Raw genomic sequence first — 11,393 nt, 5'->3', positions numbered from 1 at the left:
TTTCCCTTTTAGTTGAAGCTTTTTTCTTTCTTTTTCAGGCTGTGGGTTCACTGCCTGAAGATATGAGACCTGGTCCTGACCTCTATGGTTTCTCGTGGGACATAGTGATTCGTGCTGGCATCGTTGGAGCCTTTACCATCCTCCTGTTCCTCTACAGAAGTTACCAATCGGTAGGTGTTCACATTCTGTGCGAATATGTGGGGTGCCTTAATGGTTTGAGTTGAAATTGTTGAATTCTGTTCAAGATTTCTAGTGCTTCAGGGTTTTAAATCTGTTGTGGCTGAATTTAGAATTACTTTACCTCTATTTTAAAAGAGAGGCCAGCTCAGGTCATGGTAAGCAAAAGTGATCCAGGTGGATTCCTATCAAGGGAGGTGTTTTAACACTCCTTGCCCAGTGACCTTGACCCACTCTGATGGGACACTGTGCTGGTTTTACTGTGTGCTGCTTGTGAGCACCAGGCTGATGGCTTTGAGAAACGCAGTGCTGAAACCTTGTAACACCGGTGTGAAAGAGGCATTTTGGCTGCAATCAGCCAAACAACAGCTCCAGTATTGTTTTTCTTCCCCCTTTTCTATTACTTGGATACCTCGGCTATCCCGTGGCTTTAAACGAGGAGAAAGTAGGGAAAATTTGAGGAGCCCCTCGTTCAGGCCATTTGTGACAGATTTTGCCCCACGGTTTATTGGGGTTTGATTCTGGGGCACTAGCCCCCGGGCTTGACACCTCCATCCTGCAGCTGGGCAGGATGCCCGTCATGTGGTTGTACCCTTAGCACAGCTGTTACGGATTAAAATGTGCGGGGTTTCTCCTCGTAAGAAATTAGCTCTGAGCTGGCACGTGGAGCTTCCCCTTCTCTCCCGCTCGCCAACTCTCCTGGCTGTGTGTGTCCACCACCAACTTGCGCTGCCATCATGGTTATGGGATGGCTTTAGAGGGATGTTAGAAAAGTGATCCAGGTGCAGACTAACCTCCTCTCCCCTGCTGTCCCTGTTCAATTGAAGCACACCTGTGGAGGGGGTGAGAGCAGAGGATGCAATTGCCTGTTTTTAGCAGCAGCCTGTATTTGTGTTCCTTTTTTAAATTCCATGGTTAAACTGATCATGGAACCACAGCTTAAAAATTAGTTTTCTGATACTGCGCACGAGTAATCAATCAGATTTTCAGTGTTTATTCTTTTTATTTCAGGTTAGAAGTCGACTCTATGTAGGTAAGATTATTTTTCAAACTATCTCTTGGGAGTATGAATTTTTTTCTTAATTTATTTTCTCCTTTTAATTGAACATTGCAATACGTAACTGTGTTCCTTTTTTTCAGGAAGAGAAAAACAGCTTGCCAAAAAAATTGCCGAACTAGTTGAAGAAAAATGCAAAATCCTTGAAAAACTCAGCCTTTGCAAAGAAGAGGTGATGGTCCTCATTTATTGCTTTCAGATGTGTCACAGAAAGGGGCTTTATCAAGTATTTAAAGTATTAAACTTAACTAAATGTAAGATAAAACCTTTTAAAGTGATTCTTCAAATGCTTTTTCTTGTCAGTGCCTTTATGTGCAGTTAAGGTGTCAGCAAGCTTTGCCTTGTAACTCTTAATACAATAGATTTCACTGGAAACAACTTTAAAATATCTTTGTTTTATGTCACTGGGATAATTGACCGGGGTGAAGACTTTGATGGTTCCTAGCAAGGTGCAATGTGAATATTTCGGTGGTGGCTGCGTTTCAGACTTGAGCATCGTAAATTAATGCTGTTATTTAAGCAACTCTTTACCTACATTCTGACATGAAGTATTTCCCTTTCAGTTTGAAGGTTTAGAATTGTCTCTGAAGGGTGATGATGTCATGAAAGATTCAACAGACCCATCTTTTTTTGAGGTAAAAAGATAAGTGGAAATTGTTATTTCTACAATTGAAGGCAGTATTTCAGGAAAATGCTGCCTGTATTTTAAAAAAACCAAACACCAAAATCCCAAAACAAACTCAGAAAAACCTCCGCTGGTTTAACAGAGCTGTTACCTTACTCCTGGGTTACTGAAAATTATACAGAAGCAACTAAATTAAGAGAAGTTTTTGTAACAGTTGCATTAAAAATGATTGATACTGGAGCAAATTGTTCCTGTTTCTAGGGGAGAGAGTGACTAGTGCTTGAAGTATTTTCCCTCAGATCTAATTTAATTCAGACATATTGTATAGGTTACTGGAGCACAGCTGTAAACAAAAACTACCATTACCTCGTTCAGATCTCCCAAACTGAGAAATTGTAAAAGAGTTCCCAGAAAGTGAACCAAATACCTAATGGGCTCTGTAAAATTTCTGTAACAAAAAAGCAAATCACTTTATTTCATTCTGCACCTGAGATCTTCTAGAGCTCGCTACAGGTTTTGTGAGCATGCAGGAGTCTGTAGAGTACTTGGAGATTTATCCTTGACGTGATGAAATCTGTTAAACAATGATGTCGTATTTGTTGTTCTCATGTGCAATTAATGTCAAACATTTTATGTTCTATTGTCAAAACAACTCGATTTAGGAAATTCATGAGAAACTGAACAAGTCCAACTTGAAACTCAACCAAGAACTAGAGAATCTAGAGAAAGAACTGGAAGAAGAAAAATCTAAGCATTCAGAAAATGATAACCTGGTAAGAATAAAAAGAATCCCATCTTTGTTACTCTTCATTAGGGAAAAAAATCTCTGTGGAGAAGACAAACTATTTTCTTTGGGTTTTTTGAAAGAAAAACTCCCCTTTTATCTTCCCTCATGCTCCCTGTAGCATATTAGAGAGATGGCACCCATAAAGGGAAATACTCAAAAGCTGTTTGTATTGATTAGACATTAGAATGATCTCAGTTTTAAAATGAAAACAACTTCATTCATTGCTTAGACCTGTTCAGTCAAATCTGTCTGTATGACAACTCATAATTTTCAGGTGGCTGAAATGCAGGAAAGAGTGGAATCTTTAGAGAACGAAGCAAAATCTGTCCAGTCACAAATCGATGAGGTATGTCCGGTCTTTATCGTTCCTGTTTTCAAACCTTAGCAATTTCTGTGTTCTCCAGGTAGTTACTGTTCTTTAATTCTTTTTCTGTCAAGGGTGCAGAAACATGTTGTGTAAACCAGAAGACTTTGTAAGGCTTAGTACATAAACCACAGTACAGCTTAGTGCTTTTTTTTATGTCTTCTAGGCCAAGAGCACCCTAAAAGTGTATCAGATTAACACAGAGAGACTCAAGACATCCATTCAAGATGCAGTAGATGAAAACTGCCATCTCCAGGAAAGTGAGAAACAGGTGGGTGCTTCCTCGGTATCCTCAGAAATACTTTATTTTCTTATGAGACCATGTAAATAGAGAAATAATTTCTCCTTGGAGGAATAACGTGTTTGTTAATGCCCCTTGCGTGTTCTAGTAAATGGAATGAGGAAGAGGACGTGGCTTTGAAGTGGTCCTATGTCAGAATAACCTTGTCTAAAATAGTCCTGTTTTATAAGAAATTTAATGGTGAGACTTCGTAGAGTTCAGTGACGGAGAGACCACATGGCAATGTCAAGCTAATGAGAACTTGGCTGAGACCTGGAGGAAAACAGAAAGATTTGGGCAAGTCCATGGCTAGGATCCTCTGCAGAGGATTGTGAAAGAAAAAGTAGTACTTGAAAGTAAGATAATACCAAGTGGTGATAATTACTCCACATTTTGTAGGCAATAGTTTTATATCAAGCAAAACCAGGAAAAAAACAATTTGCAGAGTAATTGTTGAAAACAATTAACTTGCCAGGTTCCAAGGTAAAAATAATATGGGTTTTTTTTTTGCATTCCTACCAGATAAAAAACCCATCTCTGTAGTAGTTCCTTTTTTGTTTAGGATAGTTACTACACTTTGTTATCAGCTGAGCTTTGTTGCAGTTTTTGGTGGTAATTTCAAAACATTGTGTATCCTTTTGTGTATATTGTGTATCGTTGTGCTTTTTAGTAGATAAATAACTTGGTAAGAATTGATAGAACCTGATAAGGAAAGAAGACAAAGTATCTGCTGTACTTAGTGTTCTCTTTTTTGAGGGGGTTATAAGCATGTGAGTTAGTTTGTGATGTCAGAATATCCGTGTCCCTTTTTTATTTTTCTTTCTTCCTTTTTTCTTCAAGATGGGATTTCTCTTATGCCAAAAAGGTAACAAAGGTGTTGTTTATCACAAAAACTGGAGTACTTTCTTCCTCTGTCCATTTGCACTAATGGGTCATAATCTTCTGGCACATCATAGCTTAAATGTTATAACAGATGTGCTGTCTGAGATTTATGATGTGTCAGAGCGAGGATTGGGCCTTTTAGTTTGAACAAGGGAACTGTTAATGAACTCCAAGCCATCTGTGCTTTGTTTTTCTGCAGGAACACTAGAAAACTACACTGCTCTAAGCTTATTGCAGATCCTTGCTATTTCCCCTTATAATTCTTGCAGGTATAGAAAGTCATGTCAATTTATTTTCTCTTTGGCTTCATGAAGAAGGAGTCTCTTAAAGCTCAGCTTCCCTTTGAGGATGACAGTGAATGATAATGTGGTTGCCTGTGTACATCTTCTGAGCAGTATTAGCATATATGTTTTATCTGTACTATGTAGTTTGCTTGATGGCGCAAATCCGTGCGTGGCTTTTACTGCTTGAAAGGTGCCGTTGTGTGCCAAGTGGGGTTCATCCAATTCCAGTCACGTACCTTCTGTTTTACACCTTCTAGTTCCTCTCTGAGAAGTAGCATTCAGGCTTGCTTGTCTCTTTGCATGGCAGTTCCCCTGTTTAACTACCATTTTCTGGTTTTATTTTTAGTATAATCAGCTGTTACGTTGTTGTTGCTCACCCTAGTTACTCCTTTCTGTACATTCACTGCTTTTAAACTGGTTGCCTTTTGTGCAACTTGAAGCACTATTCTTTTGACAGACTCTAAGCCACATTCTTTTGTGCTGTACCCCATGGTTTTGTACCGCATGTTTTGTCTTAACAGAAATTTGCATCAGTTCTGTTTCATTCTCACAACGTGAATCGCGGTTTAGTTAACATGATGGCAGTGGCTGTTTTTAATGAGTGGGTGCTTAGGTGTATTAATCCCTTTACTGATGTGGAGTATTTTTGTGAAATGAAATTTAACTGCGGGATGTCTAAAAAGTGAAGTGGAACCTTGGAATCTGCCTGTTGCCTTAGTTAATCTCAATTAGAGATGCATACTGGTACGTGCTGATCACATACAGTTGCTGTGACTTTTATTAACAGGGAGGCTTCTTTAAAATAAAATTTTAGAACTACTTTAGGGAGGAGAGTCAGAATGTCCTGGTTTGAGCTAAAACTTCCTTGTTTTGGGTAATGGACAAATAGAATTATTCCATGTAGTACAGTAATTCTGCATTTAATTGGTTAAGAGAGTCAGGTGAACGTAATGTTACATAATGTAGTTCTGCAAGAATTTAAATAACTGCCTAAAAAGCTTCCCAGTGTCCCTTACCTCTCTGATCTCTTCTAGGTTGCAACGCCACTGGTACAATTTCAGGAGCGTGTGTGTGTATTGGGGAATGAGTGTTCTCCTCTCCATCCATTCCCCAGAGTTTCTTGCTGTTGCACAAATTGTCACTATTTTATAACCGTTGCTATTGTCACATCAGGGTTTTTAAACTGAGCGGAATATTAACTGTTCTAATAAACGTCTACAAATTCTAACACCTAATTACAGTGGAGAGCTATTGCAGCTAAAGCAACTGAGCAGTATCATAGGAGTCTTATTTTTCAACTCGAGTTTTAATGGTCTTGTCTATCTCTTAATTCTTACTGATGGGCTGAGAGGTTAAAATTCTGCTTATGAATGGATAATACATGTAACAGGCTCAAGCACTGTTCATCCTTGATTCTTGGTTGTAAAAGACAATCACGCTCATCTGGTATTTCCCTTTTTAGCTTTTACAAGAAGCTGAAGGATGGGGTGAACGATTTAGTGAACTAAATGAACAAACTAAGATGCTGGAATCGTCTAAAGCAGATGTAGAAGAAGTACTGAAAAATAAAGAGAGCCAAGTCAAGGTAAGTTCTCACTGGTAGCGTCGAATCAAATCATTCATGCTTGTGCTAATGACTGGGTTCCAAGGAAGTCTAACAACCTCTTGGCTTCAAACAGCCATTTGGGGTTTTTGTTTGCTGTCTCCATCCTCTAATGCCTTGTTTCCTGCTTAGCAGCATGATGGAGCAGTCTGATAAGCCTTGACAGCCAGCTAATTAAATAAGGAAAAACTCTTCTAGTTCTGCATGAATATTTGCATTTTTTGGAGTGGGGAAGTGTATCCTTACGTGTGTGTACCGAGTATACACAAACTCTGTTGAAAGCATATCTGAAAAGTCTTCATGAGGGCCCCCCTGTTGGCTTGCAGGTGTATGTCTTAATAGAAAAAATAGTGGAGAATCCTGTCTATGGGGCTCACTTAATTTACTGAGGGAACAAAAGAAAGGACAGAAGTCCTGAAAAAGTAGTTGTAATGATAACTGCATTTTCTTGTTTGTGTTTATCTTGCTGTTTGTGTGGGCTTTTTTCGTAGTCACTGACACAATACTTACTGAAGATGAAAGACTGGAGTTTGGCAATAAGAGATGATGATGTTGAAGGTGATGACTGGAACACGGACGTAAAGGGTGAAATAGAGAACGGAGAGCACTTAGGTATGGTTTGTGTAGGTTCCCGTCTTAAATATTAATGTAATCTGAGAAATACAGACCCAAGAAACTTCCAGGAAAGTTGTAGAAGCTGGATTTTCAAAGCACCCCCAATGTTACTCATGTTGGAGAGAAAACTGGTGCTTGGACATGTCTGCAGTAACAGCCTCTGCTGCGATTTAGCAGTGTGTGGTGTAGCTAAAGCACAGATACTGCCACAGATCAGTGTAACAACTCGCACTCAGGCTCTTGCAGAATGACTGTAGCCTGTGTTAGCAGTAAGCAGTGATTACTGCTTAAATGCTTTTAGGTGGAAACCATGCTTTTGGTTCTTCTCAAAGTGCCTCCCAGCAGTGGCACTGTGGGTCCTTAGAGCCTCGTTTCTGGCTATACCGTAGGGCACATCCCAGGAAATCTTGCAGTGTACGCTGGGCATTTCACTTTTAACATGAGCATTCGGAGTCTGATGGGCAAAGAAAGCACTAGACTATACCCACCCCGCCCTGCTGTCCTTTTTGTTTTTCCTCCATATACACTCTGCTTATCATGGTATGCCAAGGCTTGCCTTCCTTGTGAAATCATAGCATAAGCTCTGTCACAAACCTTTTTGTGCTTTTTATGTGACATACTATTCTTTCTGTCCATCAGATGATCAACAAAAACGAACTATAAAGAAATTGATCTATGCTGCAAAGGTATGTGATTTTAAGAAATTTGTGGATGGATGAGGGAAGCTTGAGGAAATTATGCAATTTTTATGGAGTTCAGCATCTTCCAATGTTTAATTAAATACTTTTGCATGCAGACGGTTTCTGGAAGTCTTAAAATGCTCATTTTCTCTTCTTTTTGATGGTAGTTAAATGCTTGTTTAAAGACCCTGGAAACAGAAAGAGACCAAATGTATTCAAAACTGTCTGATGAAAATAAAGCTAAAGGAGAACTCACAGGTAATTAAGTGTTGATTTGCCTTTAATAAGATGCTGCTTCTGTAAAGTGGTGTTACAGGCTGTATTATTTCCAGGAAAAACTGAATTAAGCTTACATTAATAGGTCCACTTGATTTTCTAAAATGCCTGTTGGAGTTTAAGTTGCTCAGCTATTTGAAATATTTGATTGTAGAGGAAGATCAATTGCAGCTGCTAAAGCACCATTTGCTAACTTTGTACTCCGTTGAAATATTCTATAACTGTTAAGTTCTAGAATCTTAAAACACGCAAGCAAAGTGATGTTAATAAGTGTGTAATACCTTATTTACCTAATTTCTGTTTTCCTGTGTGAAGCTCGGAGCTGCACTTTGTGGCAGGTAAAGTGTATAGTTGCTGGTTTCCCATCAAAAGGGAGAACAATGCTTCTCAATTTGTGTAATTTACTGAAATATATTCACATATTATTGCTTATAAATCAACGTAGGGTCAAAGGTTTTCGAGCTTTTTAGATGCGAAAATACTGTGAATATTTAATTTTGTAAATTGTGTGTTGTCCCCATATAATTATGTCTAAATTTGGCAGAACGTATAGAAAACCTTCAAAGTCAAGAGGCTTCCTTGCAGTCTGAAAATGAACGTTTTGAAAGCGAAGTGCAAAAGCTTCAGCAGAAACTGAAAGTAATGACTGAGCTTTATCAAGAAAATGAAATGAAGCTACACAGGTGCTGGATCCTCTTTTTATATTCGATGCTTCCTGAGGGTCAGGATGATAGAGGGGTTATGATATACCAGCTGAAAGCAGAAATAGGTTGTGGACCAGAAGTACAGTTGATTGGGGTGGGGCATGGAATAACCTGCAGAAGTGTGCGTGTGTGGATGGGGCAGGTGGTGCATGATAGTAAAATTACAGTTTGATTAGCCAGAAATAATTTCTCATGGAGTAGACATAATCTTGAAGGCAGCAAGAGAAGCAGCACAAGTCTTGGTCCTGTACTGAGCAGTATGCGGGACCTTTTTAAAATATTACAGTTGATCTGCTCTGTAGTGTATGTATTTGTATAGATATTTGGCATCTGTGTAGCTGCAAGAAAATCTAGAAATCTACTATGTTAACATTTGAGTTAAAAAAAAGCCGGGTGGGAGTGAGTGGAGTAGAGGTTTTGACTTCTGTAGTGCCTGATAAGGCATGAAAAAAGGGGTACCTGGAAATATTCTTTTTAATAACTTTTTTTAGCAGCTAGTAATCTAATTGTTTCCTATAGAACCCTTAATGAACTGAATAAAATAATATGAATACAAATAGTACTACTTCTGCCACTTCCTATGTTGCCTATAAACCCCTTTATCTGGATACATATCACGTATTCATCACATCTAAATATTTAATGAGGTTTTTCTTGACTGAAGAGCTACAAAAATGTTGCCTTGAAACAGAATTAACCATAGTTTTGCCTTTTCTCAAAGGAAGCTGACAGTAGAAGAGCGAGAACGCCTGCAGAAGGAAGAAAAGCTTTCTAAAGTGGATGAAAGAATTAATCATGCCGCTGAAGAACTGAACAGCTACAGGTAATTACAGGTTTTAGTGGCTATAATCACTTGGTCCAAAGAAGACCATGGAGAGTTAGTAAAAACACCAGCACGAGTGAATGTATTTTCCTCCCGTTTCTTTGTTCTGTTGTGTTTGTGTTACACTGACTCCTTACCTCTCCTGTGTTCCTGCTCTCCAACTGTGGTTTTCTGCAATCTGTCATGTCTCTTTATTACCCATCTTCCTTCGGTGTTTATGGCAGTATTGACTCTTAACTGATCTTAACTGATGCTTCTTGGCATTTCCTAATTCATTACAGACAACGAGCAAAAGATCTTGAGGAGGAGCTAGAGAGAACCATTTGTTCTTACCAGAATCAGGTATGTGCTTGGAGTTACTTACCATCTGTGTCAAGTTATGGTAACTGAAATACCACTTAGTCTTGGTTTTCTTGGGTGGTTTTCTGCCTTTTTTTTGCCTTCTGGTTTAGCTGACATGATTTCATAGCGGAGATCGTCAGATAACTTTATTAAAAAGTTAATTTTAAGTTTAGATGTCTCATTATAAATCATTCGCATGCATTACACTTATGAATAGAGCATATTCTCAATATTAAGGGGATTTCTTTAGATGAATAATAAATCTCTCTTTCACAGATTACGTCACATGAGAAAAAAGCTCATGATAATTGGGTAAGTGTGTCTTCCTTTACTGTGGTTCAAACAGTTTTACACTTTTCTGTTTCTCATTAAAAGAGATAATCAAAGTTAACTCCAGCCTGTCACCTTTAAACATACAGATTTCTTGCAGAAATACACAAAAGCATGTTAAAAATACTTCTGCCATATAAAATAGTTGGAATAATTAAGCCAGCTACTTATGAGAGCAGCAGAATGATGTAACGATATTACTTGCTACAGCCATAAATCTGCTGAAATAACGTGTTTTAACCATTTAACAAGTGGGTGACATTTTGCTAATAATAAAAGCTTTTGACCGTGTTTCTATGCCATTTTAATATTTTCCCTGGATGTACGTCACTCCTTTTTATCTACTAATAGAAGACATTATGCTCTGTGAGAACAGTGTGTTCCATTGACAGCTTCCGAAGAATGTTGCTACAAACCCATTTTTACCTTTTATTCCAAACAGGAAGTTTTAAAATACCTCCTGACTAACACACTCTTCAGTTTCACGGGATGGTCTGTATGAGAGAGTCCTGTTAAAAGCTGTAGTGCTTCTTGGTCTCAATTTTACAGTTTTTTAACTATATTATTTAAAAAAAAACTTGGAAAAACAGAAATTGGAAGTCTGTGACATTTATGAAGCATTTAATTAATAAATAGCGATATCTAAACATCTGATTTTTGTCCCTCCCCAAAGCTGACAGCCCGAGCAGCTGAAAGACACCTCAACGATATCAAGAAAGAAAACGCACATAACAGACAAAAGTAAGTGCAGTCCTGATGTAATTCTAAACAAATGCACCTTGGTGTGTGAGGATGTTTGGGATTTTGTTAGTTGTGGCCCACAGAGGGCAGAGAGAGCACAGTGTTCCATTGGAGGCCTGAAAGAAAGGGAGTCATTGAGCAGTCCTGTCACGACAACAGGCCAGAAAGACAGAACCTGAGAATAATCTGAAGTACTGGAATATTTCAGGAAAGCAGCAGAACGTGGTTCTAGAACTCACAGGTGTTGGTGGTTTGGTTTTTGTCTGTTTTAAATAAGTATGTATCAACCAGATGCCATGGCTTCCTCATGGTTTTCAGCTGATCTCCGCAGTTAATACTGAGTGAACTGATCTGGTGGAGGTGGCTGAGAGGAGCTGTTAGCTGTGAAGGTGACTGATCCTTGGAATGCAATTGAGAGTACACCCAAGAGTCATGTCACACTGGGAGCTGTGACATCTCACGTGCCACCTCAGCTGCTGAATTACAGTTTAAATACTTCCAGGAATTCTTAAATTTAGAGTTCTGTGACATTCTTTGTCTTTTTTTTTTTTTTAGGGAATAAAATGCCTTCGTTAACCGTTGAAGTAGAAAGCCTAGCAGTAAACAGTGCAGCCCAGTAAAACATCTGCACTTCGTGGTATTTACTGCTTTTTTGTTTTTTTTTTTTTTTTTTTTTTAGGGAATAAAATGCCTTCGTTAACCGTTGAAGTAGAAAGCCTAGCAGTAAACAGTGCAGCCCAGTAAAACATCTGCACTTCGTGGTATTTACTGCTTTTTTGTTTTTTTTTTTTTTTTTTTTTCAGATTAACTGAATTTGAATTTT

The 11,393-nt window shown here is 38.5% G+C and overlaps 1 protein-coding gene across 1 annotated transcript in view; it reads left to right on the top strand.

The window, feature by feature from the left end:
- Positions 1-29: 29 nt before the first annotated feature.
- Positions 30-11,393, top strand: part of CTAGE5 (CTAGE family, member 5) — a 20,558-nt gene continuing 9,194 nt past the window's right edge. Inside the window, exons 1-16 of the mRNA XM_010131901.1 lie at positions 30-170; positions 1,189-1,210; positions 1,318-1,406; positions 1,798-1,869; positions 2,522-2,632; positions 2,921-2,992; positions 3,177-3,281; positions 5,919-6,041; positions 6,551-6,671; positions 7,314-7,360; positions 7,522-7,612; positions 8,175-8,313; positions 9,056-9,157; positions 9,439-9,499; positions 9,776-9,811; positions 10,503-10,570. Of these exons, the coding sequence (XP_010130203.1) occupies positions 63-170; positions 1,189-1,210; positions 1,318-1,406; positions 1,798-1,869; positions 2,522-2,632; positions 2,921-2,992; positions 3,177-3,281; positions 5,919-6,041; positions 6,551-6,671; positions 7,314-7,360; positions 7,522-7,612; positions 8,175-8,313; positions 9,056-9,157; positions 9,439-9,499; positions 9,776-9,811; positions 10,503-10,570 (1,367 nt within the window). The 5' untranslated portion in view covers positions 30-62. The remainder of the gene's footprint in view (positions 171-1,188; positions 1,211-1,317; positions 1,407-1,797; positions 1,870-2,521; positions 2,633-2,920; positions 2,993-3,176; positions 3,282-5,918; positions 6,042-6,550; positions 6,672-7,313; positions 7,361-7,521; positions 7,613-8,174; positions 8,314-9,055; positions 9,158-9,438; positions 9,500-9,775; positions 9,812-10,502; positions 10,571-11,393) is intronic.

The sequence above is a fragment of the Buceros rhinoceros genome, unplaced genomic scaffold, assembly GCF_000710305.1.
Source record: "Buceros rhinoceros silvestris isolate BGI_N320 unplaced genomic scaffold, ASM71030v1 scaffold3972, whole genome shotgun sequence".
Taxonomy (NCBI): domain Eukaryota; kingdom Metazoa; phylum Chordata; class Aves; order Bucerotiformes; family Bucerotidae; genus Buceros; species Buceros rhinoceros.
The sequence above is the reverse complement of the archived record's forward strand: the minus strand, read 5'-3'. Positions and strand labels throughout refer to the sequence as shown.